Raw genomic sequence first — 21737 nt, 5'->3', positions numbered from 1 at the left:
ATTTCACAAGAATAAGAAGCAGGCTGGAACGACTCCAGGTACTACATTGCATGCTGTGTTTAGAATAGGGATCTATACGTGCAGCGTGTCCATGCATATGTTGTGCACATACAGAGTACATCGGGCTGCAGCACTGTGTGTGTGTGTGTGTGTGTGTGTGTGTGTGTGTGTGTGTGTGTGTGTGTGTGTGTGTGTGTGTGTGTGTGTGTGTGTGTGTGTGTGTGTGTGTGTGGGGCTGCAGCTGTAGCTGTGGAGAGAATCCCAGTGAGTGACCGATAATACATTGGCCTTGTGTACCATGTGGACGTCCTCCTGCACAGTGTGAGATAAATGCTGGGTGCAGGAGACTCTGCCTGGCTTTGCCGGGACTGAAAATTGTCTCCTGTAATAAAAAAGAAAAATATATATATATTATTGATATAATACTGAAAGAGAGTGCAACACCTGCCGTGGTGAATAACATTGGGAATAATAATGTCATGTTCCAGAGAGTAAACAGATATGTTACAGGCTAATAACAGACTCAAAGAATCTATATCACTATCGGTCACAACGATTCATTATTAATTGGATTCAACCTACAGAAGTATAATCGGGTTATTTCTTTTTCTAATCAAGAAGAATGCTTTATTAATCAGGAAATTCTACATTTATGAAATGTTAAAAATAATTATTTGTAAAGATTATGGGGCGTAATGATGCCTTCAGGCTCATAAACCCATGTTAATCATTGAAAGATACATTTTACATGCATGTGCAAACTGTTCCACACAGTAACACATGGTTGTTTCCATACTAAGTGTACTGTAGAAGGCCCTCTGGACCTCTGGAGTCCCCGTCTTCATTGAATTAAGTCACTTCCACCACCGGGTTAGTGATTTATCAGTGGCTGCCATACGTTTCTGAAGCTGCTCTCATTTCCCTTTTCTTTTTGGCAGACTAGTTTGGAGTCTTTCCACGGGAGGTACTCTGAAGATTTCTTTCTACCATGGCCTTACCAATGTTATTCATGACTTTTTTTTCTTGGATCCAATTAAAAAGTATGCATTTTCTTGCAAGGAAAATAAGTTTATTTAACAACTCAGGACCTCCATTCTTCACCACCTAAAGTTTTGGATGCAGTCAAGAAACCGCCACCTGCACTCGTCTTAATTAGATTGAGACGGCTATAAAAACCAAGTATGCATCGCGAATGGTTTATTAACAGAAAGTTTCTGAGACACAGGGCATGCACTTAACCATAGTAACTCAGTGTCACTCCTGCATGCGTGTGCACGAGGAGATGCTGACTGAGATGACTGATCAGCATGCATGGGAATGAATTACAATATAATAGATGTATCTCACTTTTACCTTGGTGGTCTAAGTAGCTTGCTGCTTCCACCTCGCCTGTCTCTCTGCCATACTGTTCTATATCTATGATCTGTTATATTATTTATTCAAGTTAGGTCGCATTTTATCATCATGCCATCTATATACATGCTACACAGTGAAATGAGATAACGTTTCTCAGGACCAAGATGCTAACGGCACACTAAATGTCCGTTATTTGCAGGGGTTTTTTTCCCCTTCGGGTTTTAATTTGTATTTATTTGTAAATAGAATTGATCGGCGGGTCGGTGAAACTCGATTGGCGGGCTGGAGTTGGCCCGCGGGCCGCCGGTTGAGCACGCCTGCCCTAGAGCGTGGTCTCTTGGCACTTGTGAGCTCTCCTATCAATACAAAGGCACCACATTCCCAGGCCTCAAAAGGTTGTGATAGCAGTGAACCCTTTCATGAATAATTCGACTGTGGCAGGCCCAATTATAATATAGAATATGTGGGGAATATTAGACCTCCTCTATCGTTTGGAAGCTGCATAATCTTCATCTTCATACAGAGCATCTGGGTTTTTTTTGCCACGCTATATGACCTTTGACCTTTGTCTCTCTCAAATGTCCATAATTACTTTTTAACCTACAATTTGTCACTCTTTTAGATTTGCTTCTGTAGTTACATTAGACTTTAATTTATGTGCAGGAAAAGATGTCACACATCATCTTTCACCCACAATTTATGTTTGCAGGCCAAAACTGGTTTTAATCCGGGTTTAGTGTCTGGATAAGGGTGAAAGTTGCATTTCTGGTTTCCTGAAGATGTTGCATATTGAGCAGAAACGTATAATTCAGAGCTGCTATGCAAGCGTGTGGTTATGACATATAACATACAGTCCAGCATGTTTAGTTGGGCATCAGACTGCTGTATGTAATATTCATCGACCCAACATCAAGGCACAGCCGCGGTCTGGAGAGCGTCCAGTTTGGTGACATTAGGGTGCCACCTCTGCTGTTTCTCAATGATGTTGTTCATGAGGCTTCAGCAGACTGTCATGTCTGATGTGCACCGGAGCGGTCGGGATGGGGAGCAACACCTCACCTTCAGCTCTCTTTGTGAGTCCGCGTGGGCCGCCTTCCTGTTGTGGCTCTCTGGTCTGCATGTGGTTGTTGATGCAGAGCAACACAGTGTTGCGGCAATTCTGGAAATTGAGTGATTCGTGTGCATGGACCTGAATTTTCCACTGAATGCATTTCAAATGGAAGCATTGCAACTTTACCATTTAGGTTTAAAGAAAACGTTGTGGTTGGGCTTAGAAGAAGTACGTACAGCACTCACTATTTGTAGTCTTTTTCAATATTTAATGCTACGTCACTACTTCTGGCACGTGGATGCATTAATCTGTGAGTCCACCATGAAAAAGGATCCCGATTGACTTTCCGATGGCGTTGTTTTTTTGCTGAATATCCCTCAACCTGCCGTGAGACTCTGTTGTGTACGACAATGATGTACAACATCTGGGACGGAGTAAGTACTGTACGTGAAGTGGGGCGTTGATGTTTAAAGCCGTTTTTAACGCTGTTCTTATGTGAGCGTGGGGAAATGATCTTCATTCTCTGCGACAGAGAAATGTTCCTTTGCACCTGTTGGGTCTCAATTTATCACTGAAGTAAAACACTCGGTTGGTTTGTTGGTCGATGACAGTTTCATTGCATACCAACAAACAACGCCTGAAAGGTTATTGCTGCTTTGTCATCTTAAATGAAGGTTGAACATCTGGAGAGTTACAGATTGACATTTTATCCCTCCATCACCGAGGCTCATTCAGGAGTGACAGTAAGGATTGTGAGATTGATGGGAAGGAAAGAGCTCCGTCACAGAGCAAAGCTCGTCTTAGGTTCTGACCGCCAGCTGCTCGTAGTAGTTTTGGGTAGTTGAAGGACTGAGATCACGGATACGAAGAGCCCCGTTGAGGTTTCTCTGCTCGCTGGAAGGCCTCGCTGTGGGCGAGAGGGTGAGGAGCTCTGAGATTGAAAAGGGCTTCAGTGACTCCCACACACTGAAAGGAGTCCGCTCAAATGGATCAAGAACCCGGGGGGGAAGAGGCCAGAATCTCTTTCTATCAGAATATGCAATTTTTGCATCAATGGGATCAAGTACTTTGATTTTTCAGGTATTTACTTTTCCTGGATCAGCCAAAACTATGTGATAATTGTATCCATTAAAACATTTTGAAAATATATTGTGATATATAATGTAATCACCTGGTCAAAACTGATTACTGATGCATTTAAATAGGAATAAACAGAGGATTGATTCAGAAGGAAGATGCCGCATATCAAGCATAAAAAAAAAACTATCAAAAGAACTGAATAGAGATATAAAACTGGGTCAGGAGTCACCAGAATGCATTCTAGTTGGCTGCTGGCGGCCCTTGAGTGGAAATAAAAAGTTTAGATTCAATATGACACAATGCCAGATGAATCCTGTGCTTCCTTCACCCCTAACATACAAATCAGATGCATTATTACAATTGTATGTGCAGCGCAAACTGTGTGCCATCTGTGCCTGCTCTTTGAGGAGCTACCCTTATTATAACCGGGTCTGCTGCTGCCTCTGTCTCCGCAAAGTGTTTATCCATGAAATAATTATAGAAAGAGGGATCCACATTTTGTGATCACCAACAATAAACAACAGGTTAAAGCTGCATTTTTGATAATTAGGGAACATAGAGTGCAAAAAATAGCAAACCCTGACATACCATACTTCTTAAAATGTGCTCGGACTGGAAAGAAGCAAACAGACTAGGATTTATGCAACTCAAATTGAGGTTAAGACAGGTCTGTGTGAGTTCAAAGTGTTTCTCATTGAGCGGAGGGACTCCTTAGACGAGAATAAAGCTGAGAGGGGTCATAGCAGAAAGAATTGGACTCCTTGATAAGTTTTGAGATCAGTCCGAGTCTGAGCTCCCACACTGTCAGAGGCATGAGCGCTATCTCTAGACGAGAGTATCCATATACTGCAGAACCCAGAATAGGTTCAATGACACTGTCTCGTTTCTTTCATCTAATCCCAACATTTTCAAAATGCTCGCTTTCTGCAATACCTGCACAGTAAGCAGGTATGGTCGAGGTCAGGAAACGTCACAAGGTTAAAATAGAAAAGGCAAACGTAAATGCAACATTTGTGCCTGTCGGCTGCATCAAAGTCTTTCTTGCTACACTTCCAGTTTATATAAAGCAAACTGCTTCCTGCATTGGCACTAAACATTGGCCCTGGAACCACAGAATCACCCAAAATGGATGTTATTCCGCGGTACGCTGGGTTGAAGCCACGGTTAGTTAGCTAACAGCTGCAGCCAACATCACTGCTCGGCACTCTTGTTGTGGCGAAAGCGGCCCGGGGAAAAAAAACTCTGCGGACATCAAATTTGCATGAATAAAGCAAGATGAAAATCAACATTTCAACACACCTTAATGGGAGAAACAAGACAACATGAGAATCCCATTTGAGTTCACCTTGTCACCACCAGTGGCTTGGCTTTTAGCTCTCATTTGGTTTCTGCTGTATGAACTCCAGCTGCTGTCTGCCTTTAGAAGAGGCTGGTAAGAGTGGAATCTCCACGTTGGGATGTTTGTGCATTGGTCTGGATGGAAGCTCCACTATGAATATCAGCATCTTCAAGCCAACCTGATTTTTTTTAGGGGCTGTGGGGAAAATCGATGCTACATTGTATCGTGATATTTTTGCTGTATTGCTATATTTTGGGGAAGAGTCATTGATTAAAACAAAGATGGAGTGTTGGTCAGGCTTCTTGACTGACAAAACAGATGTATACTGCATAATTTGCAGTTGAAAATCTGCAATAAATCACAACATTCAGAATATTGCAAAATGTGGAAAATCCCAATTATATTGTATCGCCTCTGGTGATTTAGATTTTAATGTCTTTGCCATATGAAATAACTTTTTCCTGGCCAGTGCAGCTACAGTTGTCTCACTTGGCTTTAAAACACTCACACATGGACGTGGTGATTATCAGAGCCCCTTTTAAAGCTGCTAATTAGCATTCAAGTTCATATAATACACCTCCGTAGCACCTTTTGTTCATGTGAATAGTGTCAAATGTGCAATTCCATTTAAAGTACTTTGGTGTGGTGTCTCCATTTATTTGCACCCCCACTGTAAATGCCATTAAATCCTGAACGACACAGAACGTTCCGTTAAATACCAACCAAACAACCGACCTATCAAACAAGCACATCATTGCTTAATGAGCAGGAATCCATCAAGATTGTTACGTTGAAGACAAGTAGATGTAAATGGCGGAATGAGGAATTGTGGTCCTGTTCACCCACACCGACCTGATTCATTGAATCAGACGTCTGCTATTATTACAAAGACAATGTATATTGAGAAGCTTGTTGAAAAGCATTCAGCTAAACCAGTCGGGGCATTCAGCATACACAGTGATTTGGAGGTTTTTCTGAAATAAAAGCAAGCAAGTTTCCCCTCGGTGCAGCTCAATTGGAAACATGGTTGGAAACGAGAGTTGATTATGCTGAAGAGATGAGATGGAGGTGCTCCCGATATTATGTGGGGAGTTACTCCCCCCCTTTGCCTCTCCCATTCCGTGTCTCTCCCTCTCCTGGGGGAGACATAAAAAGCTGCAGGGTTCGAGCATCTGTAGCAGAATGCATTGTGTTCAACATATTCCTGCAGGAAGCTTCGTTTCACGGCAAATGTTGCATTTTTAATGCCGTCCGAAACTGGGATGCCAGATGACGGTGTAGTCGTAACTTCTGATCTGCTGGATCGGATTTTATTATTTTATTATTAGTTTGTGAACGCCACATAGCAATTAGGATTCATGGAAAATACATAATAATGTCTTCTTCAGCCTAAATTTTGTTTTGCTAATTAATTTTGTTGCTGATTTTAAAAAGGAGGCCGTGTAATGCAAATGCTTATTAGTTCCTCCTTTTATCAGCGAGTACAGGCTTTTCTTTTCTTTGGCAGCCATCGTGTTGTATTTAGAAGAAACATGACACTTTTTAGAAGTGGCAGTTGATAAGAAAGAATTTATTAATATTTTTAAAAAATGTATTATTCTGAGTGCTTTTATGACATATTGGCTTAAACATTTAGATCTTAGATAATAATAAAGAGAATTTATTAAATAGCCAATGATGTTTACACTATTATTAATTATATAATTACTGATATCATTTATTATAATAGATATGAAATAGGTGACATTATTAATGAGATGCCACTTTTCTCAGTTTGTTAATTATTTCCAGGCACCCTGGTTAATATGCTCATTTGTCTCGTCACTTTCTCTGTTGGTGACATTTTCTGAGCTGCCCTCGTCTCACAAACAGTCAGGAAGCTGCAGTGAACAGTGTCCTCTTGAAGCAACAAACAAAATAAATGTAAAAAAAATAAATAAAAATGAAATCATGGATCTGTAATCAAACCATCTATATCCTAACCTCAGTGGGTGTTTTCTGCATCTCGTCTTTAAAAGGAACAAGCAAACATAATATTCCTTTGGCCTGGTTGGCACATTTGGACGGCGTGAAAACTGGCTTGAGTCCATTGTTGTTGTTGTTTTTTGTGCTTTCATGACTAAAATAATTAGGTTTATTACACTGTTCGTTTGTTCTGAACTGGTGGCTTCACTCCAGGCTTTACAGTGTTTTGAAGTTAAATCCGCTCTTTGAATAATTTAAGAAGAGGCTTCCCCCTGCAATGGAATTTGTATCTGACCAAATTACTGCAGATTGAGTCATGAAAGCAAAGTCACAGACGTTAGATCTATCAATCTATTTTATGGTGCTTTTAAAATATTGGACTTTTTTTGTTAGACTCTAGATGGAATTCCAGCTGAATTGTTCCTCGAAAAGATGTACTTTTAGGTTTTAATCAACGCTCTCTCCCTCTAACGACCACCGCTGCGGGTCAGAGGAGGTAATGTAACGATATCTTGGTTTTATCACCTGATCAAAGTCCGATTTAAAGCCGACGGGTGTTGTACTGCGGTTTTTGATATAAATGGCAGTGTACGTTCACTCTCAAAGACACCGCTGGTTTTTGATGTATTGATTTGAAATCCTGGGAATCTTCCTGAGAAGATTTTCTCATCTCGGAATCGATGGCAATTTAATTGGCCAGAAGCTCTCTAGTCTCCAATTATAAACTTGAATAGATGAATGGTGCTCTCAGAGATCCAACATTAACCTCACGAAGGAATTAGGCTCTGAGTTATTGTTTTGAACCTGAAACACGTCGCTTCGCCCTGACTGTGAACTGCAGCTTCTGGATGGCCTGAAAGGATTCATCGCTGTTGGTCTAAAACATTGTTCTCTTTCTTTTCTTACAGTTCATATTAACTTTTCTGCTGGAAGCTCAGGAAAAGGCTCACAGGTAAGAAAAACAGTTGACACTCTTTATTTCCTGTGTGCAGATTGGTGTGAACCATTGCACGTGTCCTAGTTTCTTGATAATTATAGGTAATCATTCATCACCTCTATTAGAGCCTTAATTACACGACCAGCTGAAATTAACGACTGTGGGGGAAAAATACAGTTTACTCCACAATACGAAACCATTTCCTGAAAGTGCGAGATGATTTTCTTGCTGTTGCATTTTCTACGTCTGCAGTTGCTCCACTTGTCATTGGTGTGAGAAGATGTTGACAGTAAGTCTCACGGCAGAGGTGCTTAGCATCACAGAAAAGGGAAATTACTCTTGTTTTTCCTGATGCCGACCGCTGCTCTCCCTGGAGACATTCAGCGAGTTTCACCCCTTTCTCTTTGACACGTTTCTGTTTTTCTCATATAAAGTGGATTTTGTTCTGCAGTGAAGTACAAAAGAAACATCCTGAAGCAATTCATTCTATTAGATTCGCATTTATGAGAAGCATAATAGATAAAAGATAATTTGAACGAAAAAATGTTTGCTGAAGCATGTAGTCTTCCCTTAAAATAATTATCATATTATCAGTGTGCCTTTCAGGGATACTCAGTCAAAGAACAGTTTCACACAAACAAAAGTTTTTTTTTTTTTCTATCACAGAACAATTAGGGGCAGCTGCCTCTCAGAGTGACGAGTGATAAAACAAAGCTTTAAATGTCACCAGAAACCCATTAAAGGAATGAAAAAAGAAGAGTGTTTTTGCAAGAGTGGAATTCAGGATTCAGAAATAATGTGCTGGGGAAAAGACATTATTAGAGCGGGGTTCATTTTTGTGTAAAGTCCTAACGATACATCTATACTGAGTCGTGTGATTGCGAGTGTTTTATAGAGCTCATGGTGTTGCCTGGTTACCACAGGCGGTAGTTTGTCTCCCATCATGCCCTGTGTTTTCTAAATGTATTGACTCCAGCGAAGTGAAGAAAAGTTTGGTTGTAAACTTGTCCAGTATTCACGTAGCATTAGCAGTCCATATCCAGGATCCAGCAGCAAAAGTGAACCGTGGACGAAATGCTGGACTGCAGAGCCCCGAAGCTCCGCCCCCCAATGCTGCACAGAGCGCTGTGTTCCTGTTTATTGAAAGGTCATTAATATCAAACGCGCCCTAATCCCACCAAAGCACTCCATCGTGGGCCGAGCGGCACAGTTTGAAGTAGATCGGGCGAGCGCTTCTCGAGATATCTGAAGAACACAGACGAACAGACCACCTCCGAAGTGGAAACCAGGTTGTTGCCCCCTTTTTTAGATCTCCTGAGCCTAAGAACAACATGAACAAATTAGAGAGGAATACAAATTTGTAGGTCATGGAAGCTCTCCAGTTGTGGTTTTTGGTTATGTAAAGGCTGGGCAGTCATTTCCATAATACATACATAATAATTTACAGCACATGCTTGTAAATTAGTGGATTCTAAAAGTGTACACACTTGATTTATTATCTCAAACGTGAACCAGTTGCTGAATAAAGCAACTCAGAGGATTATTGACTTTCTAACATGAACTTGTGTGCTGTAGGAGCTTTTCTCAGTGGAGCTAAAACGGTTTTGTTGCAATAAATCAGGATTTCCAAGTGCATTAATAATAAATACACGTCTACGCTTCCAGATCAAAAATACATCTTTATTTGTGTAAAAAAGGACAAAGTAGTTGTAGAAGAGAATAAGGCCCAGAGAAATGTGATTCCAGCACACTGCAGAGTATAAGTGGAACAAGACCTGGACTCGGTCCGCATCAGCAGGTTCACGATCCACAATGGCTTAACATTATCACATCCGACTGCCTTATAGAGAAAAGACAACAACAACAAAAATATCCCGAATAAGCTCAATTCCTGCCTCTCCAATTCATGTTCACAAAATAATTTCAATATTTCTATTATTTGGTTTCAGGAACTTGCAACACCACCCATAACTCAGTTGTTCAGGCACCAAACATGATTGATATTTTGTTGTTCGGGAACATAACATCCTTTTAATTGCGACATTGTTTGTCAGCAACTGGTCAAATGGTAACTAATGAGGCAATTTGGTTTAGTGTGCGCTGATTAATTTGCCATCCAGTAAACACACCAGTCATAATTTAGTTTTGATGAAAACTCAGCCCCTCCCTGACGTTTGATCCTGGTGTTTTTCTCCGGTTTGGAAGGAGGACGTAATGGTAACAGGCCAACCAGCTTTTAGTTTTAAAAAAGCTGTGTGGTGGATTTCATTTCTGCCAATATGGATATCAAAAAGTAACTGATACATTTTGGAAAAGTAACCAGTAAATATTTAAAGAAATATAAAAGTGTTATGTTACCTTGTATGGCTATATTTTTGGAGGGAATTGATTTTACGGTTCAGTAAGTTGCAAACATAGTCTTAAAAAGCCACATGTATAAGAATTGTGAGAAGATTGTTGATCGTAATCCTGCCTGGGGAAAAAAATCATGATATGATTTATATTTCCACCCATATTCCCCAAAAGTAAAGATTGTTAGATTTCTTTGATGCACATTTCCTTCAGCCACCGTTTACTGATATGAAAATCCACTAGTGGCAAAAACTTTATGGATCTTTATGAGATTGGAGCTTGCTTTTGTATACAGTGATGCAAACTGCATTCATCATGTCCCAAATCACCAATGTGTGCCTTTTAAGGCACTGTTTAATCAGAGCTTATTTCACACGATTGTTGGTTCAGTGGTCAGTGTTGAAGATATGGCACCGAATAAGAGAGGATTCCCCATCAGACTAAAGCTGGGCTCATCCCATCACGATTAAAAGCTGGCAGAGAGAGCTGGCAAGATGCAGAGGCTTCTGTGTGTGTGTGTGTTCTATGGGTAACACTGATCTTAAAATGCAAAGTAGCAGCAAGAAGTATTACACTTCCAACGATATATTCAGAATTAATAAATCCATTTTTCCATTCTGCAACCCTGTAGCCTACAGCTGGCTCCCTCACTCCGGAGGAGACGATGATCAGATATGTTTCAGTTTGCAGGCAGGGTTTGAAAAGTTACTTGCTCCGCTTTGATCAATACACTGTAGTTGCAAAACATTGCTACAAAAGGCTTATATGTAAAGAAGGAAACATGGTTGCAGCAGTAAACATTAAAGTGTACTTTTCAGAGCTGGTCTTTGAACGCAGGCCGTGGCTCGCATACAGAACAAGTCTTAGCATCCCCCCCCCTCCTCGTCCTCCTTTGAACGCAGCCTGAAGCTTCTGATGACTGGCATCAGTTTGAACTTAGAATGACTCAGAGAAGTTGGCGAAGGCGAGCACAGGTAGCGTGATCGTCTGCCGCTTAAGGGCTTCATAAAGAGCCTGAACAACAAGTGTACCACTAGTTTGCTAATTTGAGCTGAAGTGCCTTGATCATGCACTCAAAGGACTGAGATCAGGGAGAGGATGCATACGGATTCCACCGTGTGAGAAATTATTTACAGACTTCCTGCTGAGGGTCACGCAAAGTCAATGAACAACTTCAACAGATTAATGTTTCTGTCTCTTTGGCACCATCCGGGTCTTCTCAAGACACAGCAACACTTTTTAAAAGACACTGCAAGCAGGAAGCTTTATGCTGAAACAGGCGACTTTGCCTTCAGGCTTGTTCTGAGATGTGGGGAAAGCAACAACCAGTCAAATGACATACACAAGAACACGACCAGTACAGCAGAAGTAATTTAAAGTGCTGATCCTTGAGTCATTGAGTTATTGTGTGTAGTTCCCAGACTAAATGGGGGCTTTATACATTTACATAATACAAATATTTTCTCTTCGGCTGGGCCGGAGGTGAACAGCACATTTACTGAAATAAGTATGCCGAAATAACACTAGATAGTGTAACCCATATAGGAGGAATGCTATCCTTTTGAAGAGTTCTATCATTAAGTGGTCGGTTGCTGACATAAAGACCGGCCTTGAAGGTAAAGAGCCGCTGCCTTCCCTAACGACACACTCAATTAAACTCATTGTGTCTGATTGGACAATACAACCTTCCCTTTTGTTTGCAGGTTGTCGTGCTCTCTGCCGAACATCAATTTGTAAAGATTTATGTTAAGACTGTCACCTGTTCTGGCATGCATAAAAGCCTTTGCTATTCTCCAGCAGCTCCTTACCTATGGGCACTTGTTGAAAAGAAAAACAAACCTAAGAAGAGCTGTGTGACTGATGTCTGAATCAATGCTCCAACTCCTCTGCAGTGACCTTATCTCTGCAGAAAATATTCTGTTTTTCCGTGATAACAAATCTGCATAAACGCTGCCATTGTGCTCCTGGAGATTCGACTGCAACTGGACAAAAACGTTTGGTTATCTCGTTTTCTAGTGAAAGAAATGTCTTTGACCTTCTTCCTCATTATTCCTCCCCCGCTGGGTTATCCGTCCAGGTTGTCCATCTGTCCGTCCGGCCATTCTCCTGAGTTATATCTCACTCCTGGAGGGACTGTCTTCAGATTTTGGAGTCGAGGTCATTATGACCTCACATTCTTGTGATATTTTGGGAAATGTCGTCAAATGTGGTACAAACATCCATTCACAATTGAGGTTGAACCAATTTGAACTTGGTGGTCAAAGTTCAAGTTATTATGACTTATGAATGAATGGTTGGCAGAGGCTCGGAGTGTGAGGTGGTAATTAGTTGTTTTTTCATTATTAAAATATTGAAGAAGTGAAGTTGTCTTCTTGTGCTGTCTGGGTCGGAGTAACCATCTGCTCTGCCGCTGATGTTACTGCTGTAGGAGAGATTTGATTGGCTGTATCATCATTACATAGACAAATACTAGAACATCCATCGTCTACCGCTCATCCTGTATTCAGGGTCGCGCGGGGGTCCTATCACAGGACTGACATGTAGAGACAGACAACAATTCACACCTACGGGGCAATTTAGAGTCATCAATTAACCCATCCTGCGTGTCTTTGGACTGTGGGAGGAAGCCGGAGAACCCGGAGAGAACCCATGCTCCACCACCAGGAATCCTTTTAATTTCAGCGTGTTGTAACGGGCCCTCAAAAACAATTTAATTGAAATTGAAAACTTAATTGATTTGTTTTTGTATTTCTAAGTAATGAACCCCCTTAATTAACATAAATAACTTATTCTATTACCTTGTTATATTTCTTGAAGTGTCAGTAATTGAATTTACTTTTAAGTGTTTAAGTTTCTTTTGAGTTAGATTGATCCTATACAGACCATAAGTCATTTTAGATTTAACACAGCCCTTCATAGCAGTCAGTATCCTCTTGTAGCCCTTTGACCTGGCTCAGGTAAGCCACGTTTACAGCCAGGAAGCAGTAATACTGAGATATAGTCCAGCAAGCAGAGCATTAGAGCTGCACTGATGTTTTCATGTGTTACCAAATGGCTAAAATCTGGTGGAAAAATATCTCTCCGCCATCTCATGTGAAGGCTGTGGAGCGTACTGTGACCCTAAATAACTTACACAGCAGGGTCTGACAGTTGCCTCGTTGCCCCAGGCAACCAGATTTGGACCACTGTCAACAATTTGGTGCGGTCTGGTCGCCTCTGTTGGCAACAGTTTTTTCTGTGCTTAGAAAAACAAAAGCTGAATCCTTCTGTGTGCAGTGGTCTAACTAAGCGAGAGTGCCCCCGTTGAACCCTTTTACTGAGAGAAATCCAAATTTGATAGAGTAACACATTCTACAATAACACAACTCTGAAATAAATTCTAGTAGAAACTTCATCAGAGCTTTTGAGATGATAAATAAAACATATTTTTGTTTGAGGAAATGGGAACAAATAGCATATTTACACCATTGCAAAACATTTCCTCATCCAGGTAAACACAACATTTTGAGTCACAGGGATGATAAACAATTCACATTCAGGTATCTGTGGTGAGCAGGTGTTGAGACTTATCGCCATTAGTCATTCAGCTAATGATGTTTCAGAAAAAAATATTACTTAAATATTAATATGAACCTTTAGGTGATATTTGACTAATAGGATATCATAAGAAAATATTTTTCCGATTATAAATGACCCTGCTAATAACATTACCTTGCAAATGTGACATTTAAATGCAGTGACATTATTCTCATATTCTCGATTTATTAATAAAGCAAAGCCTTTTTTCTTCATTAAATCCATTTCAAGTGTGTGTGACACAAAGGGAGATGGAGAAAGTTAAATAAAAAAGTTGTAGCCTCTTCACACAGAGCACACTGTGCATACAAACACATGTAAAATCATTGGGATGGGTCATAGAGGCGTGCTTCAGTGATCACTGCTACCTACTTTACCGGGGACAGGATGATGCCTGTTGCTATGGATACCATCCAATTATAAACGGCATCTGAAGCCAAGTAATTAGCCTGCATATTCAAGTTACCTGAACATGATGCATATGATTACTATGTCATTTGTTTGTGTTTTGTTATCTGCGCAGTAAAGTAGCGTTAGTAACTTTCACGCTACTTCTGGACACTTTTAAAACCCTCTAGTGACTTTTCTTTTAGTGACAAATCTAACGGCAGACGTTAACTCCTCTTCCTTGAAGAAGAGTCGCCAATAATTCTCTGTGAGTGTGCTTTCACCGGACTCTGGACTGTGTTCACTAAGTGGGGGAGAGCAGCGGTGCGTTCAGTCGGTCGATCAGCAGCCAGACAAAAATGTGAATGTGTGAACCTAACGACCAATAACGGCCGATAACTGATCCTTATTCTTTTTAACTATATTTTTTTGTTTTATTCCAATGATGTAATTTGACATTTGTTCCAGCGTCTCTATTCATGACACGTATGTTACAAAGTTTGTAAAACTTGTTAATTAAAGATATATTTAGATGCATATTAATGAGATGAGCCTGAAAATGGGTAACGGCTCAAGTTAAATACAGTTAGCTTGCCTTAATTAGCTACTTTCTATTTAAAATAGTTTTTATTTTATTTTAGATAGTTGTTATAATGAACTGTTCCCCAGGATTTGGGTTGTCCATAGCTTAGCAACCGTAGCTAAGCAGAGTAGGTCTTCCAAACTATGGCTCTTCCACATGTGCCAAAGTGCCACAGTGTGCATGGAGCTCTTCATAAGAGCAGAGCTCAGCGTTTAAAGAGTTTGGATATGGATGCCTTTCCAAAAACACCAGCGTGAGAGTGAGGAATGGATTAAACAGTGTGTGTATCCTCAGCAAGTCTGACTCACTGTCCTAGATGCGTTAGCCTCAATCTTTTACCTCAATATCATGAGTATGTATGTAGCTGCATCTTAAATCAAGGACACATATTGTTTAAAATATTACTACGAATGTCAAGTGGTTAATCTGCCGCTGTAAGAAGGTAAGGCTCCACAGGCTTAGCAACAGTAACTAACATCTGGCAAGCCTTATCGAAGAGTCAATTACAGAGGTCCTTGCTTGATAATGACTTGTAAATGTTATCATCACGCACATCATGGGAGAGATGTTAAGTATCATTAAGTAAACGGCTTAACTTGTCCATTTTTCAGACTTTAGGCCCGACAGACCGTTATCGTGTGTTTGTGTCTCCAAATGTCCAATTTAAGTTTGCTAAATGTAGAAGAAGGCGACGAAGAAAAGCCTTCTGATGTTCAAAGGCAGCAGACGTTCTAAGAGCTTTTGCCATGAAAAATGTCTATTGAATGAAATTTTAATCTGTCAGTTCTGTTGGCACCCTGACATGGAGGAGGCATGCAAAGGCATTTTAATTCTTTAAACCGCTGAATGGATCTGAAAGCATCCTCGAAATGAAGCTGATCATTTGCACTTTATGGACAAATCATTTTTAATTCTCATTTAATGTAAATATACAGATGGGGAACAAGAATAAAGGTGTTTCGCCACTCAGGTACATCCTTCTGGACAACTTTCCTCAACATCACACATTTTTTCTCTCTCACATGTCAAAACTCATAAAATCCAGCAACCTTGAATCATTCTTGCCATCAGTGAACAGAAAGCTAATGGGAGCTGACGGGTCACTGACATCAGTGGAGCGTCGGGGCCCTCGGGATCCAGAGATGTAGCACGGGGCAGGAGCTATGTGAAGAGCCTCCGAATCAAAGGCAGGGCTCAAAGGCTCGTCTTTGCCGGTGTCCTCCATTCCATAATGTTCACGTTAACTAGGGTGAGCAGCTCGACGAGTTTACACATGTACACCTCAGTAGCCGCTATGCTGCACGGGGCACAATCTCCCTGTCTGTCTGCATCAACGCTGAGGTGCCGCAGACCGAACGCGCTCAAAGCGCGGTGAAACTACTCCTTCAGGTAGACGGTTGTAGACTCATCGCAATTCCCTTTTAACACCTATGGGTGTCTGATTCCCGCTGCAAATGGCTGACAGCCTGCTGTCAGGTGGGATTAAACGTGCTACCTGTGTGCAGAGGCATAAAAGGCCAAAAAAAAAGAGAGGCGAGTTCTGTGAGCTGGGAATAATTCATCCGTCTGTAATGGCGAAAATGATGTTGGACCTGATCTGAGTTCACTGTTGCGCAGAATATTGGCTCATTTACCGGAGAAAGATATGTGGCCCTGGTGTCACGCTGCTACAGGGACTTTTGAAGTGTGACGAGGGAGCAAAAGGTATTTTGTTAAAGGCCCAATAAGTGCATTTTTGACCAATATCAGTTTTAAGCGCATTCACCAGGTTTGGATCTATAATAAAAATATACACTGTATAACATTAGCAACTATTGATCATATATTTATCATAGTGATGTGTCAATTTTATATGTATTTTATAATATATTAGATTACTGTCAATTAAAAATGGTTTAATTACTTACATTGATAACACTAGAATATTTCAATACAGTGATATTTTGTCGAATTAATCGATGGTTTTGAAAATGGGGACGTGTGAGAGGTCGAAATCCGATCCCAGAGTAGTGCATTCTTGAATTCCCGTCACGGTGAGCAATCATCCGTCAGTCATCATCAAATATAAATGTGAGCGTCAACGGTGGACAATAAACGTGTGAAAGGTGTTAATGAATAGAGATATCCTCACCATTAGATCAATCTGATTTATTGATCTCAGCACGTCCTTGTGGAAAAAAGCGCTAGCTGCCTAACATTGTGGCCACTTGTGGGTATTGCAACATGGGTGCCCAGTCCATAGATATGAATAATTATAGATTAGATAATGATATTAATAATAATATTAGTCATTAATTACATGTAACTGATTGGCCCTTGCTGGATGATGTGTTGCCAGGTGACCCTGTGTTATTTTGTCGGGGGAACTGCTGTGTTAAAATAGTGCTCTAATTGAAATGCACTGCCTTTTTTTTCCGGGCCCAATGCAGCCGATATTAAAACAGCTCATTACAAAAAAAGAAATACCCAGAACATTCCACATTGATATATAACAGTGTAAGGGTGTCTACAGTTTGGCCAGATTTAGAGATTTCTCATTAAAGGCTCATTAAATCCTGTCATAAAACATTAGGTCTTATCTGCAGTCGGTTCATGTAGTACACCCACGTGCACACGTTACACACAATCAATATAATTGGTAAAGTTTCAGCGACCACTCCATTCATCACACTGGAGCTCTCGATTCATTTTCTTTGACAGTGACACTGCAGTGATTTTCTGTTTCCTCTCTGTCTGAGAGTTTGAGTTGTGCTGAAGGAGGCGGAGTGAAAATCTTTGCGCTTGCCACTCGACGACATTCTCCCCGACAGAGTTGTTTTATGAATATTTGCCCGTTGCTATATATCATATTTGTTCAAGTTGAAAAGATTTTGTTAGAGTAATTATCTGATAACGATTCTCCTGGCTCATGAGGTGCAATTTTTTTTCCTCGAGGTGCCCTCTCTCTTCAGCTGAGGAAATGATTTCAGAGGAGTGGTGTGTGATAAGATGAGACAGAAAGCTTGCGGGCATGACTAATGCTACTGAGTCCAATTAAGCTGATGTCTTGTACCCACTGAATTAAATCACCCTGATATGATCTTGTCTGCCTGTGCATATATTTGCCTTTAACTCTGATTACCTGAAAGAAATGACCGGAGACAGAAGAGGAATCATCGCTGTGCATATGGTGAACTTTCAATTCAGGACTTGATTTATAGGAAAGAGGATGAGGAAGACGTGAGAGAAGCATGAGCTCTCCAAAACATAACTGATGTGTAGTCGTGACTAGGGGTGGGTAAAAATATCGATACGGCAATATATCGCGATACTTTGCCGCCCAATAAGATATCGATTTTTCAACTCCAAAGAGCAATTTAAATAAAAGATACATGTTTAGACTTTATTAGATTTTATTTTCAATATTTATTCCAGAATTTCATGGGAATTAATAAAATAGAGAGGCTGTTTTGATTGAAATATCCTCTGATCAATATCATCTGATGTACATCATCTTTATTTATATCGCAATATCGTGATACGTATCGTGGCCAAAGTATCGTGATACGTATCGTGACCAAAGTATCGTGATACGTATCGTATCGTGAGGTTCTTGCCAATACTCACCCCTACTCGTGACAGTTACAGGAAACTGTTCATGGGAAGTAAAGTGCTAAATGAATTGTTTTCTATTATAACAAATGGCTCCAAATGTGCTGATCTAGCAGTTTACTTGTTCACACAACTACCACCAAACTACAGCGCTTCCCTCCAACCACTGCACCACACCCACTGAGGGTGAATTTATGACTTCGTTAAGATCTCTGAAGGCTGCAACAGCTTGCCAGTAAAATGATTGTTAGTCTAGAGGAAGTCATAAATCAAAGCAGACCTCGGTTTGTCATTATCTATTAATACTCTGCCGCTCTCATTCTGAGGTCCTGGAAACCCCCCAGATCTCTCACGGGCTCACTTCCTCCCAAGACTGAAAGGTTTCCTCAGAAAGATGGAGGTGAAAGAAAGACAGCCCTTGAAAGTTTTGATTTAGTCGTCCCTCCGCGGTCTGCTGCGTCCGCTGACAGCTCTGGAGGTGGAACGCCGTTGAACGCCTTAATTGAGCCGAATGAGAAAAGCTTAAATGCTGCAGGCACAAAACCCACACAATTAGGAAGTACTAATGACGTGAGGCATCACCCATTTTTTTCTCCAAATAACCTATAGGGCTTTCCATAATTAGTATCACTAAGTCTTAATTAGTGATTAGGAAGAAGAAATGGAGCATTTAGCCGAAAATGAGCATTTTCACACAAGCCTTATTCTTTATTTATTCGTTGTTTTTTCCCCTCTTGTCTCTTTTTAAAACATGAAAGTGGATGTATAAAGGTCTTTATTTGGAGATGCGTTTGAAGATCCTTCATGTTGCTGTACTTATTAAAAAATATTTCTTTCTTTTCAGAGCCAAGATGAAATGCATGTCATCCACAACAATCAACTGGGTAAGTCTTGTTTTTTTCTCATTTCAGTCATAAGAAAAGTAATAATAAAAAATATGCAAAGAATAAATGGCTAACCATTTAGATCACAGCCGTACAGTATGAATATTCTGCACATTTGAGCTGCACGTTGAATACTTACTGAAGCTTAAGAAATAAGGAATAACAACTCGCATTTAGGAGAAGCCCTGAAATAAATTACTGCAATTATAATCATCCAGTTCTTAATAATTAAAGGCTGCAGATGGGAGACCAGTGGGCTTAGCCTTTTTGTCATTTTAGCAATAGCTATATATAGTCATGAATATGAGGCAAACATTGTGTCACTTTATAGAAATCAAAATATAAAATATGCCATATTGACTTGAGTGAAAGGAGCAACACACTATTCATTATACTGTAATTAACTAAAATACATGTATTTCTGGGTAAATGTCTTTACTTACACTGTGGTTTTTCGACTAATCAAAGACTATAATATATGATATGTTTATAAATATACCTATTAATTTATTTATATATCAATGATATTGCTTCTGGTTTTGATAGTTCCTGTGTTCAAAGCTTCTAGTCACATTGTGTTTGATGTCTTCATCAGAGGAACTAATATGTAATGTTGGATGACATCAGTTTTAACTGTGAGATCAAAGGATTGAGATATGTTGCCACTTGAAATATAATTGTAATCTTGAAATGAATACAGTTGGACAGCCGGATATTTGAATCGTAAATGCTGATGAATGAAGTAGGTAAAAGGATTTCTGCGTGGAATATGCAATTTTCTCGAGTTCCTCAGATTTTTCATAAATGTAGTCCCACCTCTTTATCGATTTTGACAGCAAGCAGGAATTTCATAAGAAGAGCAAATAGGAAGATCTCATGCATGCCTGTCATGCTCCAGGAGGCTCGCACAATCACCGTCTGAGAGTGATTTTCATGAGCCTGCAGAGGAGTTTAGAGCCCGTTTTCTGGACCTCTGCCTGTTGTTCATTCAACTGGGTCACCACAGACGCAAACGCACACAAAAGCAACTTCATAATGCTCTCATTTGGCATCTCGGCACAGAGAGGAAATACAAACAGACAGCTATCTGAAAAATGGAGCTTCGCTATCTGGCACCGCCGTAGTAATTCCTTTTGTCACACCAGGAATAAAGCTACGCTCGCCTACAGAGAACATTGTTTGTGGGCAGGAATTCAGATGATGAATAAAAGAAAGGCTAGCGCCCTATTGTTTTTAACAATACCACAGCAAAAGGAATAACTGGCTTGTTTATTTTAGAGGAACTGGTGACCTTTAAACAAGTATTAGAAGTAATCACTCAAACATTTCTTTAGAGGGAAAACAGGCTGCCAAATCGAAATGGAAAGATGTCTCAATTAAGCGTTTTATAGTGTTTGTACACACTACGCATCTACATGATCACATTACAAAAAGTCCTCAGGGCGTATTGTGTTTTAGTGTTTTTAAAAAAGCAATATCGTACATTTCAAAAACACTGATTGTTGAAATCTTGGAGAACAACTCCTACAGAATTGCCCCAGGAAAAAGAAATATAGAGATACATAAATGCGTTGTTAAAATATGAGTGCTATAAAAATGTTCTCCATCAGTGCCCAGGGCCCCAAGTGCCTACTGAACGTAGCGTAATCTCCCGCAGCACAATCAACAAATCTGTTTTTTTCCCACACAACGTATCGTAGCTTCACAGCTTCTGGCATAAACGTTAGCCGACAGGAGCACGCTTAATTTTAACACACTCGACATTACATTTAGTTCATAAACATAGCGATATTACACCAAAACCGCATCTCTTAGTCCTCTAAATCAGTTTATATTGAAGCATAAAAACAAACGTATCACAAAACATCATAATAACACAAACCTGTTGCTGTCTAAATCGAATCAGCGAGCGATAAGAGGGAAACATTACAATAGATACATTGCTGTTTATATTCGGAGTTGCCGTCACAAATAATAATTTATGTCATTCAATTCAACTTTTCATCCAAGTGTATTTTAAATCGAGAGTCTAGCTTCATCCTGGTTCAGACGTTTTGATATCTTGTCTGCCGAGCTCGGCTGCTTCAGTACGAAGATGTGAGGCAGCGACGTTGTGTGATTTGACTAAAATCCAGTTGGCTGTTCATCCACATCCCCCTAATTACTCACTTTACAATTAAGCTGAATTTATATTCTGCACCTTTTTACATTTCGGCAACCTCAGATATTTTTTCTCATTTAAGTTAAACAGTAAGTGCAGATATATCTGATATATTAGGGTTGGCTGCCTCATTATACTTTTTTTTTCTTCCATAAAGATCTCATATTGCAACTAAGTGATTTTGCACTGAGTCCAGATTTGAGATTGTGATTTGCTGCTTAGATTGTGTCTTGAACCACAAATAGAAGAAAATATGCAAAAGGTTAAACATATTTCATCTTCTCCAGGTAACTGTACCGCTAGTTGTTTGTGTAAGTGTGTTTTTATTTAATTTCTGGTCATGATTCCACCTAAAATCGCTGCTCTGCAACACTTCAACATTACAATGGAAGAGAAATGTTTATTTCTCCACAGTTTCTTCTCAGTATTTGTGTTTTCTTGTTTGCTGAACTTTTGTTGCCAGTATAGAAATAAA

The 21737-nt window shown here is 40.1% G+C and overlaps 1 protein-coding gene across 2 annotated transcripts in view; it reads left to right on the top strand.

The window, feature by feature from the left end:
• b3glcta (beta 3-glucosyltransferase a) overlaps positions 1-21737 on the top strand; it is a 99497-nt gene that overhangs the window by 863 nt on the left and 76897 nt on the right. For both annotated transcript variants that reach the window (XM_084019140.1, XM_084019139.1), the window contains exons 2-3: positions 7700-7743; positions 19062-19101. In XM_084019140.1, the coding sequence (XP_083875266.1) occupies positions 7700-7743; positions 19062-19101 (84 nt within the window). The remainder of the gene's footprint in view (positions 1-7699; positions 7744-19061; positions 19102-21737) is intronic.

This window comes from Eutrigla gurnardus (assembly GCF_963514095.1).
Source record: "Eutrigla gurnardus genome assembly, chromosome: 10".
Taxonomy (NCBI): Eukaryota; Metazoa; Chordata; class Actinopteri; order Perciformes; family Triglidae; genus Eutrigla; species Eutrigla gurnardus.
Note: the sequence above shows the minus strand (reverse complement) of the source record. Positions and strands in the feature narration are given on the sequence as shown.